At 44.7% G+C, this 17,613-nt stretch overlaps 1 protein-coding gene across 8 annotated transcripts in view; it reads left to right on the top strand.

The window, feature by feature from the left end:
• Positions 1-1,210: 1,210 nt before the first annotated feature.
• Positions 1,211-17,613, top strand: part of ANKRD44 (ankyrin repeat domain 44) — a 319,631-nt gene continuing 303,228 nt past the window's right edge. For 5 of the 8 annotated variants that reach the window (XM_045868301.3, XM_045868304.3, XM_045868305.3 and 2 more), the window contains exon 1: positions 1,212-1,387. In XM_045868301.3, coding sequence (XP_045724257.1) covers positions 1,361-1,387 — 27 coding nt within the window. In that variant the 5' untranslated portion in view covers positions 1,212-1,360. Of the gene's footprint in view, positions 1,388-17,613 lie in introns of all 8 variants that reach the window. The other 3 variants (XM_064586861.1, XM_045868303.3, XM_045868306.3) reach the window with 3 other exon arrangements.

Here is a 17,613-nt window from a genome sequence, read left to right as displayed (position 1 = left end):
ACCAGTCTGGGTCTGATTCCTTTGTCATGGATTTCCTTCAGAAGCACCCCACCCCCATCCCTTATCAGTCTGTGATTACATTCATTAGTTATGACCTTGTGGTTTATGTAGGACACCCATTAAGACTAGGTATCTTCCCTGTTTATTCTCCCTGCCTTTCATACTGTGCCTAACTGGTATCTGATACAAAGTAGGCGCTCATTACACAGCTGTTGAATGAATAAATGTTTGTTCCAAATTCCAGAAGTATCAACACTTGCTTCGATTGGTGCATATTACCACTGTATCTGTATCCCATGCTGTTTGATAGCTAAGTCTTCTATTTGTTGAAGAGCACGGTAACTGGATTTTGTTGAAATGAGTCAGGACTGGTGACAACACTCAAAAGCCCCAGTAATTTAGGACTTCTAATTTAGGACTTTTCTTCTCCAGTAACTCTGCTCCACCTCCATCTCCTGAATTCAAAACCCAGTGTTTGAACTTAACGATGGAGTTTTGTGTGTGCCTAGCTGGAGAACGGGGTGGAGGGGCTAGAGCCCCTGTCCCCCACCTCCCAGTGTTTGACGAACACTCGCTAAAGAATTACAGTGTGTCCAAGGCCTCCCCGCATTAAACAAAGAAAGCCCCAGAACCACAATCCCCGACCTAGGTGGGATAATTTGGAGTGTTGGGCAGTCTGGTTCCGGATGAGGGCGGGAGGTTGAGCAGAAGTGTGACTGACCGAATCTCGCAGGTGAAAGCTCGGGTTAAAGTTGGTGGCCTGTGAGTCACACCCCGAGGCTTGTGTCTGCAAGGGCCTGCTCATCAGGTTGGGTCCGTGTGTGTCCGTGTGTGTGAGATGGGGCTCGGGAGGGCCACGCTCAGCCCCGGGGCGCGGGTGGGGCGTCTCTCACCGCGAACGCCTTCGGGGCCGCAGGGCAGCGGGGCCGGCTCGCCTGGGCGCAGTGTGCAGGCGCCGAAAGCAGGCGGCAGTCTGGCCCCACGGCGCGTCGGGCGCGGGCGCGGGCGAGCTCGGGGGGCCGCGGGCTGCGAGGCCCGGCTGCGGGCGGCAGGAGGCAGCGTCGGCCCAGGCGGCGCGGCCGCGAGCGAGCCAGCGCGCGGTGATGTCAGTGGCGGCCCGGCTGGCAGCAGCCGGTACTTCCTGTATAAAGGCGGGCGGGCTCGGCTGCAAACCCCACTAGCCAGTGTCAGCCTCTCGGCGGGAGGAGGCGGCGGCGGAGGAGGAGCAGGGGGAGGGCTGTCAAATTCGGGAGCCAGATTTTTTTCCCTTCCCCTGGCAATCCCTTCCGCTTTCCCGGCTCCTGGCGTGACATCTGCGGACCGGGGACCTGTATGTGTGTGCGCGCGAAGGAGCGGAAGAATGGCAGTGCTCAAACTCACCGACCAGGTAGGGGGCGGCGGCGCCGGCGGGCGGGACGCGCGGGCGCGGGGCGGCGCGGAGCCCCGGCGGGGGGATGGGGGCGCGGCGCGGAGCGCGCCCGCGAGCTGTTTACTCGCGGCGAAGGGGAGGAGTGTGTGCGGCCGCCGGCTGCTCGGAAAGCCGGCGGCTGGGGCTCTCCTCCCCTGCGCCGTCTCCGCGCTGGGCCGTCGGAACTGCGCGCTCCGCTCGCTGCCCGCGGCGCGCCCGAGGGCTGGGGAAGGGGCCGGCGGGCGTCGGGCGAGCCGGGGCGCCGCTGAGCGCGGGTGTGCGTTGTCCGCGGGCCCGGGCTGGGCAGGGGGAGGGGAGGCTCGAGGTGCTCCTCCGGCTCCTACCGTGCTGCGCAGCGTGGGCTCCTCCAGCGGGTGCTGGCGGAAGGAGGACGGATGGATGGAGAGGGAGAAAGGATCGCAGCAGCCTGGGACCTTTCCCCGAGCCAAGCGGGAGACCGGCCCAGACCGCGGCTCTTGTGTGGTCGAGCTGTCTTTATCCTTTTGACATGACATTCTGACTTCCTCTTTAGTCGCCCAGAGGCTGTGTGTGCGTGGTGCGCGGTGGAGACCCTTGGAGAAGGCGCTTTTGGTTCTGGCCCGTCTCTCCCGGGAGGCTAAGCCCCAGGGCTCCACTCACAGCAGCGGACCACCCTCTCTGTGCGTGTGTGTATCAGTTTTGTTGCTTTCCTGGCTGAGACACCGCACAGGGTGGCTTCGGAGTCCTGGTTTGGAGAAGTGAGGTTATTTGCTCACCCGGTTGACAGTCCTTGCTGTAGGTCTTTGGAATGGAAACACCCCACCTTTGCAGACTTTGCTGCTCTTAGGATATTGACACCCACAGGCGCCCAACCAAGTTGCGTGACCAAACTCTGCAGCTCCTTTCACGAAAAAAGGAAACAGCTTGCTTTTTCTCCTCCTGCTGTTTATTCATGGACAGTGAAATGAACACTGTTTGGAGTCCTGGTAGGCGCAGAGGCAGTCTTGACTTTGACACCCTATCAAACATGCCATTCCTTGGTATGAAACATCTCCTACATCTCGAATGGGGTGCATCAGCTGCCTTGCTGTCCCCAGGTAGAATCCAGCCAGAACATCCTGCGATTTAGATTCAGTCAAGCACCAGAATGATTTGCTCCCATATCTTTTAGATTCAAAATTTGCTTTGTTTTCTCTAAGTATTTACAGGCTTTTTTTTTTTTCCCCCGTGGAGGAGAGATCACTGAATTAACATTCATCTTATCCTCAAATTTAGCAGGAAGAACAGCTGGTAATTGTGAGGAATCTGCTTGTTCCCATTGGTCCCAGAGCATTTAAAAGTGTTTGTAAGTTGATATTAGGATTCTCTCCACCTTTTTTGGTCACATACTTTGACAACTGTTAGACATTTGCTTTTTTTAAAATCTTCCAGTTTTAGTCTGTCCTGGTCATGCCATCCTTGCTGGCCCAAGTTACAGTTACTATACTTGCCTCTAATTCCTAAATCTTCAAAGTACAAAAAAATGAATCTAGTGGGCATTATTGTTATAATCACATACACCACAGAATTTCACATAAAATTTTAGTGTTGGAAGAGATGCTAAAGACAATCTTAGCCCAAATCCTTCATTTTTTTAAAATGCAGAACCTGAGATCTGAAGAAGTGAAGCACGCGGTCCTCAAGGACCACAGCTGTTGGCCTGTATTGCTGCTGAAACTAGCTTCTGTCCTGTCTCCTGCCTTCCAGGCTTCTGTGCTTTTTGCTAGAGGTTTTAAGACACCTCCGTCTTCTCACTGGATGTGTTGAAAGGGTTACAAGAAGGCATCCTCTCCTAAATCAAGATCAACACTAGGGAAAAGTACATTTCTTGGTCTTAGAAAGAAAGGAAGTTCTTCTTGACTTATCAGCATAGGACTTTCAAAGCTGTTTGTCTTTTTTTTTTTTTTTAAAGATTTTATTTATTTATTTCACAGAGAGAGGCACAGCGAAGAGAGGGAACACAAGCAGGGGGAGTGGGAGAGGGAGAAGCAGGCTTCCCGCCGAGCAGGGAGCCCGAGGCGGGGCTCAATCCCAGAACCCTGAGATCATGACCTGAGCCGAAGGCAGATGCTTAAAGACTGAGCCACCCAGGTGCCCCCAAAGCTGTTTGTCTTTTAAAATGTTTCTGACTACATCTCCTCCCTTCCCCAAAGAAGCTAGTATCGCTGTGGAGAAAAAGAGTCATATAGCCTGCATTTGGTTCCATCTCCAGATGCATAAAAGGGATCTAAGGAGTTCTGAGGTTCAGGAACATCTAAGAATTGCCATCCTCTCTTGGGACAAGGCCAGACTGAAGCTGGATGAGGAGGTGGTCTGGGCTGGGTGGAGTTGTGAGCAACGAAGGTTTCTGTGTGGCTTTGGGTCCAGGAAATGTGTGGTCTTTCTTACCTTATATAGTCTTACCTTTCAGTTTGAAACTAAAATCTTAGATGCTGGTTCATAACCTCACCGGAGGCTTAAAAACCCTTTGCTTAAGTTCCTGCTACAAGAGTTTTGCTCCATCATTGTGGGTAGGGGGGCTGCGTGCTTGGGGTCACTGCCTCTGCCATAGAGTTTGTAGAAGAGTGCCTGACTCTCCCTTCAGCTGCTGGTGAAACAGTCCCTTCCCGGTTCCTCCGTCATCTTTCAGTGCCCTATTTGTGAGCTGATCCTTGATTTTTCGCGATGGCTCTTGGATTTTTAGCTTGATATCCCGATTTCCCGGACACATTCTTATTGTTGATACCCTGAATCACAAGCCATCTTGGTTTGTTTTTAAACCTGCCTAAAGGAAAGAATGTAAGAAGATGACATTTCTGGTCCTGCTAAAGCCGGGGACAGGAGCTTACTGGGTTGATGGCGGTCACTGCGTCTATAGTCGGTCCCGCACCGGCATCTCGGTCATGCACAAGGAGGGACCCTCTCTTCTGAACTCTGTTTTGGGATAGTTTAAAAAAGGGAGAGGCAAATGTGGTTTTTAGTTTTTTTTTAATTAAGTTACCTTTTTTTTTTTTTTTTTACTGTGAGAGGGAACTGGGAGCTGTTGCTACAAACAAACTTAGCATTTAGCACTTCTGCATTTGTAACTGTGTCTCTTCTGTTTTTCTCTTCACACAGCACACGTCATTTTTCTTGCAGTGATATGGGGACCAATCATCCTGGTTTGCCTAGAACTGAGAGGTTTCCTAAGATGTGGTACTTTCAGTGCTAAAGCTGGGAAAATTCTAGGCAAACCACGATGAGTTGGTCACCCTGTGCAGCATAGAACATACTCACCTATGTAATTAATATAATAATGTGATTATTTCCTCCTAGATGGACATTAGGAGGTTTCTCTATATCTTTGATAAAGTGAGCTGATTTTAAATTTGAGAAAGAAAGTTCTGTTTCATATAAATGTAATGCATTTTAGCTCAAAATACCCGTGAAACTCTTTGCAGTTTGATTTGCGATTGAACTTTTGGGGGCTGCTCTTTATGTCTGGTTAAGGTACTCCAGTGATTTTAAGTGTCTGCTCCTATCTTCAGCCTGCCCTCCTCACCCCCCAAAAAAAGTTTTTCGGAGTTATGACGCCAGAATAGTTAGTTCTTTTGGATCTTTGAAATGTTCACTATTCCTATCAGAATTTGCTAGTGACAGCAGAATGTCACCTCCATCTCAAGGGCTGCCTGTATACAAACTGTGTCAGCAGGTGGCCCTTTTTGGAGTCTCCTGCCTGGAGGCCTTCTGGCTATGTGTCCCCTTGCCAAGTCGTAGCTCACACTTGAATCACCCATCCCCTTTCCAAAGGCAGTGGCAAGCAGCTAGAAATCCTGTAACTTTGAACGCAGGATTTTAGCTCATAGTGTGGGATCTTGGGACATGTTGTGTATTTTATAGGGCCGCCCTCATCCTACCATTGCTCCCAAGAGCACTGGGTTTATAGCAAACACGATGCTGCGGTCCTGCCGTCAGCAAAGAAGAAGGGAAAAGAAAGGCTTTATTCTTTGGACCCTTCTTTAGTTGTTTTGCGATCCAGGCACATGATTTGGGGAGTGCACTAGAGGGCTGGTGTTTCCTGGCAGACACCTAATAATGGCTTACATTTATCGTGATCTCTCGTATGTTGGGCCCTCTCTCTCAATCCTCACAGCCTCACTAGGAGGTAGGTGGCAGTGTGATTCCTATTTTATAGATGGGAAAACAGGAATAGAGAGGCTAATTGACTTGTTCAAGGTCATCCACCCACTAAGTGAGCACCTACCTGCCCTGGCAGTCTGATTGCACAGGTGGGGCTCTAACCACAAGGCTATGCTTTCAATAGTTGAAAGGTCAGTGCAGTTGTAGGACCCATGGATGCCTGCTCTTATTTACCAGGAAGCCATTGGGCGAGCTGCACCCCCACGCTCCTCCAGGCTCTTGCTTTTGGGGCCAGACCCAGTCCTGTCCGAGTCAGGAGCTGCTCTGAGGCCTCCGGTGTTGCCAGATGTGGCTTAGCCTGTTCGCTTCTCCCCCTCCCCCCCCCCCCCCCGGCCTCCCCACCCCAACCCCATGCTGAAAGACCTGTTGATTGGTAGCGTGGGGATTTTTTTCTTGGTCATTAACAAATAAACTGTGATCACTGTAGAAAAATCAGAAAGCTGGATACGCAAAAAGAAACAGTTAAAACCATCTGCAGTCTCTACTCAGAACTACTCCTGACATGTTGATATAGAAGGAAACTTCTAGTAGCCAGGTAAAATCTTTAAACTTTCCACATGATGATATCAGTATCTTTCTCTTGACCACAAAGCTAACAACTGTTCTGGCTGATTTTTCCAAATAAACTGAATTTATGTGTCTCTTAAATAAATGACTGGCTGCGGTAGTGTAAACCCAGCAGCACATACCTTTTCTTTTCTTCGCTTTTTTTTTTTTAAGATTTCAACTTTTACTTCCTCTTTTCCTCTAAATAGAGAGTAAATATAAACTCCAAAAAGCACAATTGTTTGTGCCAGAAACAGGACTGAAACATTCTTTAAAAAGATTTCTATTTCAACAATGTAACATGAGTTTCTATAGGCCAAAGTATAACATGAAATAATGTAAAAAATAGTGAGGAGCTGGAGAGAAATAATCCTGTGGTTCTCAAACTTGGTAAGCTATAGCTCTCCTTTTTTTTTTTCTTTCTCTTTTTATTCATTTATTTATTTATTTACTTATTATTATTTATTTTTTTCTTTTTTCTCTCTCTTTTTTTAAAGTAAGCTCTTTGAACTCACCACCCTGAGATCAAAAGTCACAAAAGCCAGCCAGGTGCCCCCTATGGCTCTCCTTTTTATTTTCCTCAAAGAAGTTTCCATATTGAATCTCAATATATAAGAGATTGGTGGCGGTAGTGATCCCTGAGGCCCTTTCAAAGATTATTTGGCATTAAGGAGGGCACGTGGTGTGATGAGCACTGGGTGTTATACGCAACTGATAAATTATTGAACACTGCATCTGAAACTAATGATGCACTGTATACTGGCTAATTGAATTTAAATAAAAAAAAAACCCTGAAGATTATTTGGGTTTAGTATTATTTGAAAGCCCCTTTGTATGCGAAAACTCCTGGTGACTGATTCAGTGTTCTTTTCCTGACATACCGTGTTCTCCAAAAACAAACATTTATGAGTATTTGTAGACGATTAGGAGTTACATAGAATTTGGATGACCATATCATTTTTATTCATTCTGGGACAACTTTGAGAATGATGGGGGTACTATTGAATATTAAGCTGGGAAGATAGGTGTGAAGCAGGTCTGTCCCAGGTAAACCTGGACACATGGTCACATGACATAGACTGTGTTTGCTACCCCAGGCTTGACAGTAAGTGGACTAGTGACTAGTAGACTAGTTTTTTTTTTTTTTTTCCGAGTCAGCTTTACACTGGAGCAGGTATTACAAAGATGGCTTTATCACCTTATGCAAGTCTGGAGTCGGAAAAATGGCTTCTGTTTCATACATCAGTTCTGACCGGTTGGGTGAGGGGTTGGAGGAACATTCTGACTCTTGCTGCTGAGGATGGGGGGAAATGTAATAATCAGTGATCAATGTTTGCTAAGGTATAAGGTAAGGGAGAGGTGGCCTCTGTTGTGCGTGAGCCAACCCTTGGCAGGTCACATTAGCCTCTGCCGGCCTTATGTCCTTCTTTGTAAAATGAAGAGGTCGGACCAGATGCCTTTCAGGTGTCTAGGCTCCTCCTGCTACCTCTGTGACTCAGTCCCTCTGTTTACAGTTTGTACTGTAGTCTTCTTCACAGATGTGGCCATGGAGGCCGTACTTGCAGATGAGCTCCAGTTTAATTTTCTGGGTAACAAAGCCAGATTCCAGAAGAAGGTTTTAACCAATGTCCATGATTTAGGAGCAGATTCCTACCCTATGGCCACCCGCCCCCCACCCCCGGCCCCCCACTTGATAGATCATGTGAGGTTATTTATTTTATAAAGCATCAGTTTTATTGAGTATTCCTTTAGCACCCTGTGACCAACATCATATTTGCCTTCTGCTTGACTTCAGAGGTTGAGAGAGCAGGTATTTTCTCTCATCAGTGTTCAAATCTGTAAAAAAGTTGGTAGCCCAAGAGGTTGAAATTAATGATCATGACTCTAGTTTTTCATTATGATATTCATAATTTTTAAGAATCTTTTTACTTGTCTCCTCTTTTGAAACTGAAAATTTATTTAGCACTCTATTAATTGGATCAAGCAAATAGGAAGTCTGTAGTCCACCTTTGGGCTTTTTCAGGCTTTGCTAAACCAATAATGCTTGCTTGTATTTCTTGGTCTTCATGTGTCTGCAATTCCCTCACTCCCACTCTGTGAGTCATAAGCATCCCAGTGGAACTTTCTAAGTTATCTTTAATACCAGGAGACTCTTTTGCCCCAGGGGAGCCTCCAGAGCTCTTGGTAAAACTAGAGGGATTTGTAGGAACATCTGAGGCCTAGACGTGCAAAATTTCCTCACAGTTCCAGTCTGTCTCAAAGGTTTCAGTGTTTTAAAAAATAAAAAAAGGTCTCAATGCTAAATTGCTTTTGTTTATTTTCAAAATAATACTAGATCAGAAGACTGGGATTCTACTCATGGTTCTTTTTCTAATAATTGTATGGCTTTGGGCAAATCCTGGCCCTAGTTTCTTTGTCTATAAAATGGAGGTGGATGGGTGGAGAATCCTCTATATTCTTTCAAGTTCTAACAGTCTAAGAGAATGCCCCAGATATCTCGTCTCAACTCATGGAATCTATTTTGAAAAGTATCTGCCTTCCATGAACTTCTGTTCTCTCCCCCACCTTCTCTCCGCCCCCCCGCCTCCCCCCCCCCCCCCCCCCCCGGGTGATGGTGGCAGCTAGACTGGACCAGCTCTGAGAAACACACTTACGCTCTGCCTAAAGGTCAGGGGTCCTTTCCCCAAGAATGTCATCTTCTAGCATCTCCAGCAGCTGGGTTTCAGGGAGGGACACAGAACCCCCAGGCTGCACTCAGTTTGGCCCTGTGAGAATTCCCTGGAGCTACTTGCTGGACAAGGGGAGCAAGCCTTGCAGACCCCGTGTTTATCTGTTATGAACTGTGCTGAGCTGGTGCCCACTTTAGCCTTTCTCAGAGATGCTGCTTTAGCAAATGGCCCGAGTTCTCCCTATAATCCTATTTTATTGAACTCCATAATAACATCTGGGTCTAACAAGTCTTTTTTCCCAGTGTTGGACCCAGAGATTGGGTGCAGTTGACATAGTGACCACCGTATGTGTAGATAGACTCAGTCTGTAGACGCTTGTTTTGCTATCTAATACTGGCAAGATGAAGAGAAAGATAGGAAGGAGAAATTCAGGTAAGTTGGGACAAATCAACCAACCCATTATTGTTAAACAATGGCCTCCAAAAGTCAGGGGTGCCTCCACGCCAGGGCTGAGTAGGATGGCTTGTTGAGTTTGGGAAAGAAAAGATCAGAATTCATAGTTCTTTTAGAACTCTTTAAAATTTTCATTTTTGTATATTTTGAATATATGTTATACCCCAGTACTATAAAAATCCTCTTCGTTCTACTTCCCACTTTTGACCACCTGGCCAAACCACCACTTGGACTGTTGCAGCAAACTTCTGACTGGACTTGCTCACCCAGCCTTGACGCTCTGCTCTCAGCGTGGCCATCAGAGTGATGAACTCTGATGCTCAGATCATGTCCTTTCTCCACTCAGCCCCTCCCATCTCACCCAGGGGAAAAGCTGAAGTCCTAGAGTGGCTCACCAGGCCCCCTGCACCCATCTGTCCAGCCATGTCTCCTCCTGTCTCTCCCTGGCTCCTTGGCTCCAGCATCAGCCTCCTCACCGTTCATTGAACATACCAGGCACCTTCCTGCCTGCAATCCCTTCATGTCCTGCTGCCTGTGAAGCTCTTCCCCAGAAGTCCGCATGCCCAGCCTCACCCCTTTCAGATCTTTACTCACATGTTACCTTCTCAGTGAGTCCTTGCCTGACCTCCATATATCAACTGCCTACGCCACATTTCCTGTCGCCTTTCTTTGTTTCCTCTCCGTAGTACATATCCCTTGTGCCATACATTTTGTCTTTTTATAAAAATAAAAGCTTATGTGTAGAAGAGATACAAATAACAGGGCAGAGTTTTTTGTTGTTTCGTTAGCTTGGTTCATTCACTGCTGTAACTTCAGCACTTAGAAACAGTATAAGGCACATAGTAAATGCCAATAAATATTTGTTAATTGAATGATGTAAATATCGTGTGTGTGTGTGTGTGTGTGTATCTACATGCTCAAATGTTTTTACTCTTTAGGTGCTCAAATAAAAAAACTTAAAAATACTTCTATAAACAGAGCTTCCATCTGTACACTGGGATATTGGATTTCCATTCAAAGAAAATACAGAGTAATCTTTCTGCCCCATCAAAAGATAGAAGATCACATACTGTCTTCTTTTCTGGTTATATTTCTCCTCTTTTTAAATTGAGCTTTCGGTGGTGGGGATGGGTTAGCACCGTAGTTGGTTCTCAGTGGGTTCCATTTCTTTATAGGGGAGATATCAGAGTGACACTAGGGAAAGGGAGATGTGGACCCCAAATATTATGGGAAAGGATGCTCAGACCCATGGCAAAGTGGATCATCTTTTTTTTTTTTTTTTAAAGATTTTATTTATTTGACAGAGAGAGACACAGTGAGAGAGGGAACACAAGCAGGGGGAGTGGGGGAGGGAGAAACAGGCTTCCTGCCGGGCAGGGAGCCTGATGTGGGACTCGATCCCAGGACCCTGGGATCATGACCTGAGCCGAAGGCAGACACTTAACGACTGAGCCACCCAGGCGCCCAAAGTGGATCATCTTTTACGTATTCAAGCAATCAAAGTCTGTTTAAACTCCATTTCCAAGGCAGTGACTCTGGTGGAGTCTTCTGTCCCCCTCCTCCCCCTTCCACAAAGGATAAGAACAGGTACAATAAAATGGTGAGAAACCAGAGAGAGAATTGGGAAGGAGGAGATAAGACAGTAATCATGCTTTATGTTATTTAATCCTGACAACATCTCTACAAAGGAGTGACTGTCATCATTCCACTTTAGAGATGAGGAAAATGAGAATTGAGAGATTAATAGGGTCACATGACTCTGGGGTTCACATCTGCACAAACTTGTCCCCAAGGTGCACATTCTTAGCTGTTGTGCTTCTGGCCTCTTGAGACAGGCGTAGTATCCCAAGAGGCGCTTTTCCTCATGGAGCTTATGGTGTTGTTAGAGATGGTATCGCATGCCTTGTGCAAGGAAGGCCCTCATCAGATGTTTACTGAATGCACGTGGCAGATGAAATAGCTGTCAAACCAGGTATAGTGCAGGTTTAGACTACATTGTGGGGTACTTATTAGGGATGACAGAAGTCCAGAGATGGGCATAGTTACTAAGAAAGGCATCAGGGAGTTGGAGGGAGCCCAGTGATCCTTGAGGAAGGGAATGAGGTAGACAGCAGACGAGGGTGGAAGGCATCCCACATGAGTGATGTGCCATGTAACCGTCAGGTAACCTGAAGACTGAATTTACTGAAGCAGAGGGTTCCTACTAGGAAAGCAGAAGAGGAAAGGAAAGAAATATTCAACATGCATACTTGCTAGGAGAGGTATTTGTGTTTTAACAAATCTTTCTTACTTGAGTTTTTCTTTTTTTTTTTTTTTTAAGGATTTTATTTATTTATTTATTTGTCAGAGAGAGAGAGAGAGAGCACAGGCAGGGGGAGCGGCAGGCAGAGGGAGAAGCAGACTCCCCACAGAGATGTCAGGACCTTGGGATCATGACCTGAGCCAAAGGCAGACGTTTAACCGACTGAGCCATCCAGGCGTCCCTTGAGTTTTTCTGATAGGCACTATGTGTCCTCTCCTGGAGACAAAAATTGTGTTTGGAAAAACATTGTTTCCATGTGTTGTATAGGCATGATTTTTAAAAAATGAATTTGTGTTCCATCTTGTTGTGAAAGGTATTGAAGCGTAAGGTGCGGTGTTACCTCATGGGTCCTTCTGTCTCTACTATACCCCCTGCTTGAATATTGTACACGTTCTTCTTGTGGCAACATTTCATGTATCCTGGAGTATTGAACTTCACTGAAAGAGGCTGGATGGATGGTCTTCATGGTTCAGGACACTGACAGATTAATGTAGTAGGTCTGGAGAAGGACTTTTTTCAACCTTATAAATTTTTATTAATTATTATTATTATTATTTTTATTTACGACAGAGAGAGACATAGTGAGAGAGGGAACACAAGCAAGGGGAGAAGGAGAGGGAGAAGCAGGCTTCCTGCTGAGCAGGGAGCCCAATGCGGGGCTCGATCCCAGGACCCTGGGATCATGACCTGAGCCGAAGGCAGAGGCTTAATGACTGAGCCACCCAGGCACCCCTATTAAAAATTATTTTAAAAAATCCAGACTATGGGGAATATACAGGAAAAAATGATTTCATTTCTTTAAAAAAATCAATTGCAAATTGCACTACTAGGTATTTATCCAAAGGATACAAACATTGTGATTTGAAGGGGCATCTGCACCCCAATGTTTATAGCGGCAATGTCGACAATACTCAAAATATGGAAAGAGCCCAGGTGTCCATCGACAGATGAATGGATAAAGAAGATGTGGGTGTATATATATAATGGAATATTACTTAGCCATCAAAAAGAATGAAATCTTGCCATTTGCAACCACGTAGATGGAACTAGAGGGTCTTATGCTAAGCGAAATGTCAGAGAAAGACAAATATCAGATGATTTCACTCATATGTGGAACTTAAGAAACAAAACATGAACATAGGGGAAGGGAAGGAAAAATAAAATAAGGTGAAAAATGAGAGGGAGGCAAACTATAAGAGATGCTGAACTCTAGGAAACAAACTGAGGGTTGCTGGAGGAGAGGGGGTGGGGGGATGGGGTAACTGGTGATGGGCATTAAGGAGGGCTTGTGATATAATGAGCACTGGGTGTTATATGAAACTGATGAATCACTAAGTTCTACCTCTGAAACTAGTAAAAAAAATCAATTGTGAGACAAAAAAGGGAGGGGGAGGGGAAATATATAGATCAATGAGAATTAAGGCACATATAAACTAATTGCAGCAAACAGATTTGGATTCTGATTCAAATAAACTTAAACACATTTCCTTGAGACAATTGGGGAAATTTGAATACTGCCTGGTTATTTGATGCTTTGAAGTATGAATATGGTATTGTTGTTATGTTTAAAAAGAAAGTCTTTATCTTACAAAACAAAAAAAAACCCCCACAAAACCTTAGCATTTGCCCAGGGCACCTAAATATTTTAGTGACTCACTCTTTTTGGAAACTTTTTTTTTTTTTCTTTCAGTTTATTCCTTCCTCCTCCCTTTGTGTCCCTTCTAAGCTTTCTACTGTCACCCTGATAAACTGTCTTCAGTAGAGATGTTAGAATTCTTTTTGATTGTCAGAAAAGCACACAATTCTGCTAGTTTTGTTGCCTACAGAAATAGGCAACTAACTCTGAATTGGTTGTGAGGCTCACCCATCTCTTGACTTAGTTTAAATGGCCCTCATAACTCAAGGTAGATGTTTGAGCATCTACCTTAAAATCCACTTCTTGGGTGCCTTTAGGAAGACCTAGATTTGGCTGTCCTGTAGAGTTATTTCAGTGGAAGGTATTTGCAGGGGAATGAGATGTTAGAGTTGCCCCAAGTCACTTTGTGATACCACTTTTTCTTTTTTAAATTCCAGTTAACATACAGTGTTTTATATTAGTTTCAGTGTACAATATAGTGATTTAACAGTTCCATACATTACTTGGTGCTTATCATGATGTTACATTACTTTTTAAAAAAAAGATTTATATTTTATTTGAGAGAGAGAGCACACACATGCACAAGCAGGGGGAGGGGAAGAGAGAGAGGGAGAAGCAGGCTTCCCTGCTGAGCAGGGAGCCTGAAGCGGGGCTCCATCCCAGGACCCTGGGATCATGACTTGAGCCAAAGTCAGGCACATAACTGACTGAGCCACCCTGGTGCCCCGATGTTACATTACTTTTAAACCATGTTTCTATTTAAACTGGGCAGTTTTATTTATATGTATTTTTAAGATTTATTTATTTTAGAGAAAGAGAGAAAAAGAGTGTGCTTGCGTGTGAGCGGGGGGAGGGGCTAGGAGAGAGGGAGAAGGAGAGAAGCAGACTCCCCACTGAGCGTGGAGCCGCACCCGGGGCTTGATCCCATGACCCTGATATTATGACCTGAGCTGAAATCAAGAATCCGAGGCTTAACTGACTGAGCTGCCCAGGAGCCCCTAAACTGGGTAATTTTAAAAGACAGCAAGCAGTTATAAGGTCTTAGTTTTAATGACCCTTGTTGCCACACCTCTTTTCTTACCTGAACAGGCAGTAGGTGTTGGTTGGTGCCCCCAAAGCTGAGATATCTTTGTTTATTTCTACAAGTGTGAAAATCCTTCCATATCCTTTTTTTTTTTTTTTTTTTTAAGATTTATTTATTTATTTTAGAGAGCATGAGAGCATGAGGGAGCTCGAGCACAAACAGGATGGGTAGAGGGAGAAGGAGAGAGAATCCCAAGCGGACTCTGTGCTGAGCTCAGAGCCCTACGTGGGGCTCAATCTCACCACCGTGAGATCATGACCTGAGCCAAAACCAAGAGTCAATCACTTAACCTGCTTAGCCACCCAGGTGCCCTCTTCCATATCCTTCTTAATGGAGCCCAGATTTAAGAATAGGTCATAGGCTTGAGAAATGGCCAGTTGCAACTTGAGTAAATGATATTGTCATGCGTAGTTCAGAAGCCAGTTGACTAGGGTTTTGGATGCTTTGGAGCCTCAGTATAATTAAGTCTTGGGGCCCATCAGGTGAGTGCAGCATTTAGTTGCTAATTCTACTTTTCATAGCAGCCAGGAATAAACAATCGTATTTTGAGGAGCTCTGCTCTTTAGCAAAGAATCTTCTTTTTTTTTTTTTTTTTAAGATTTTATTTATTTATTTGAGAGAGAGAATGAGATAGAGCATGAGAGGGGGGAGGGTCAGAGGGAGAAGCAGACTCCCTGCCGAGCAGGGAGCCCGATGTGGGACTCGATCCAGGAACTCCAGGATCATGACCTGAGCCAAAGGCAGTCGCTTAACCAACTGAGCCACCCAGGCGCCCAGAATCTTGTTTCAAAGTCCCAGGGTACTCTATTACTATATATACAATGTTTTAAAATGTTGTGACATCTCTCTGAACAGTATCCAAAAATATTACGTGGGAGTGGCAAGGTTAAGAGAATACGGAAGTTATGTCTGAAGATCTAGACTAGAGGCATATCCCTGTCCTGACTAGGTGTGTCAGACACAACTGTGACTTGCTTATAAAATGGTTGTAATAATACTTGCTTTATGGGGAATTTGTGACAATCGAGTGGGAAAAGTCTTTGTACAGCAAGTGGCCTGTGGGCACTCGATAAATAGTCCTTGAATTTCTGATTGGTTCTTCATTTGTCAAATTAAAGACTAGTCCTCTAGGGTCAATTTCAGTTCTATGAGAACATGATTTTAATTATTTTTTGTTTTCAATTTATGACCATTTATCTGGTCTTTTTAAAATTTTTTTATTTTTAAAGATTTTTATTTATTTATTTGACAGAGAGAGAGATAGCGAGAGCAGGAACACAAGCAGGGGGAGTGGGAGAGGGAGAAGCAGGCTTCCTGCCGAGCAGGGAGCCTGATGTGGGACTCGATCCCAGGACCCTGGGATCATGACCTGAGCCGAAGGCAGCCGCTTAACCGACTGAGCCACCCAGGCGCCCTGTTTGTTTTATTTTTGTGTGAAATCTCCATACTTAGATTTGAATTGTATCATTTTGGTTTCTACAGCTTTAGGGAGTGCATTTTTCTTTCATTTTGGTTTTAATGAATGAATTGACTTAGTTTATTAGACTGAAGAATTTTATGTTTAGATAGATCTAGGAGAATAAATGTGTGTTGAAAAAATTATGAGGAGTTTGCAGTCATTCTTGATTTAAGTTGTCAAAAAGAACTGAAAATTACTTTTAAGAATGCCACTTCCTCTTCACAGAAGTATAAAACCATGTCTTTTTGAGGAAGTGTGTAAGAACAGAATAGTTGATAGGGCAATCTTCGTAAAAAATCATCATGGGAGAATTTCTGAGAAACATAAAAGTTTCAAATCTTGAATGAACATATAACAGGATAGAAAGCCATACATTTCTTTGAAAAAGGTGTGATTAAAAAAGTCAGAAGAAGGATTCTTTGTAAAAAGTCACTTTAATTTGGATTCTGTTTTTTTCTTTTAAAACTACAGAATGCAATTTAAAAAGGAGGTGGATGAAACATCATTGGGTACATGTGCATGTTTTAATTGTTTTATTTTAAAAGATTTTATTTATTTTTTATTTATTTATTTTTAAGATTTTATTTATTTATTTGACAGAGAGATACACAATGAGAGAGGGAACACAGGGGGAGTTGGAGAGGGAGAAGTAGGCTTCCTGTGGAGCAGGGAGCCCGATGCGGGGCTCGATACCAGGACCCTGGGATCATGACCTGAGCCAAAGGCAGATGCTTAATGACTGAGCCACCCAGGCGCCCCAAGATTTTATTTTATTTTTTTTATCATCTCTACACCCATTGTGGGACTTGAACTCACAAACCCTAAGATCAAGAGTCTCACGCTCCACTGACTGAGCCAGCAAGGCACCCCATATATGTTTTAATTCTAAGATGTATTTCATTTTGAGGTATATCTGGTTAAGGTGTAGCGCAAAATAAAAAGGGTCACAGGAAAGTGAAAATGAGAGTAGTACCAAAAAAAAAAAGTAGATTAAGGAAAGAAAAATAGGAGAGAAATAAATTTTTTAAAAAATAAAGAGGAATGCCTGGGTGGCGCAGTTGGTTAAGTGTCAGACTTGGTTTTGGATCAGATCATGGTCTCAGGGTGCTGAGATCAAGCCCTGCTTCAGGCTCTGCGCTCAGTGTGGAGTGTCTTTGAGTTTCTCTCTCTCTCTCCTTCTACCCCCTCCCCATACCGCGCGTGCACATGCTCGCTCTCTCTCTCAAATAAATAAATGTTAAAAAAAAAAAAAGAGAGAGGGAAGGAACTGAGTGGAGGGAGATGACCATGTTACTTTCCAAGGTGAATGTTAGAGACGCTCTTGAGCTTTAAACTAAATTGGTCATTACCTGCTGTACTCTGCTTTTAAGCATAAAAATTTTTAACATTGAGCATTGCTCTTCAACCACATTGACACTTATTTCTTGGAGTTCTAAAATTGGAATAACCAAAGTGAAGGGTGTTAGTTAAGCTACAAAAGAAACGACCAGTACTATGTGCCCAGAAGGCTGGAAAAGAATCAGGCTGATGGTTATTTGGCGCATCCTGTGGGTCCTTGCTGCTGATACTGAACCTTCAGAATCTGAGTAGTGACTGGACGATAAGTTATTTTACACATGGGAAGGCAGGTATTGGAGGCTGCTGGGACTAGTAACTAGGTTCCTGTGATATCTCTGGTTTTAGGTGCCCACTGCCTGTCCTTGTGAGCTGAACTCAAGAAGGACATTCCTTGTCACTGCTTTATGGCTTCAGTGGGCTTTTCCAGAGATCTAATTCTTACCTCCCTTTCTGCCAGAATTGGCTGTGAGACCTGGCAGACATTACACCTCTCTGGGCGTCAGTGTCCTCTAAGGAATGAGGACGTTGGTTAGATGAGCCAG

This window comes from Mirounga angustirostris, unplaced genomic scaffold (genome assembly GCF_029215605.1).
Source record: "Mirounga angustirostris isolate CCGP_5_RB_7025 unplaced genomic scaffold, mMirAng1.0.hap1 SCAF_3, whole genome shotgun sequence".
NCBI lineage: Eukaryota > Metazoa > Chordata > Mammalia > Carnivora > Phocidae > Mirounga > Mirounga angustirostris.
The sequence above is the reverse complement of the archived record's forward strand: the minus strand, read 5'-3'. Positions and strand labels throughout refer to the sequence as shown.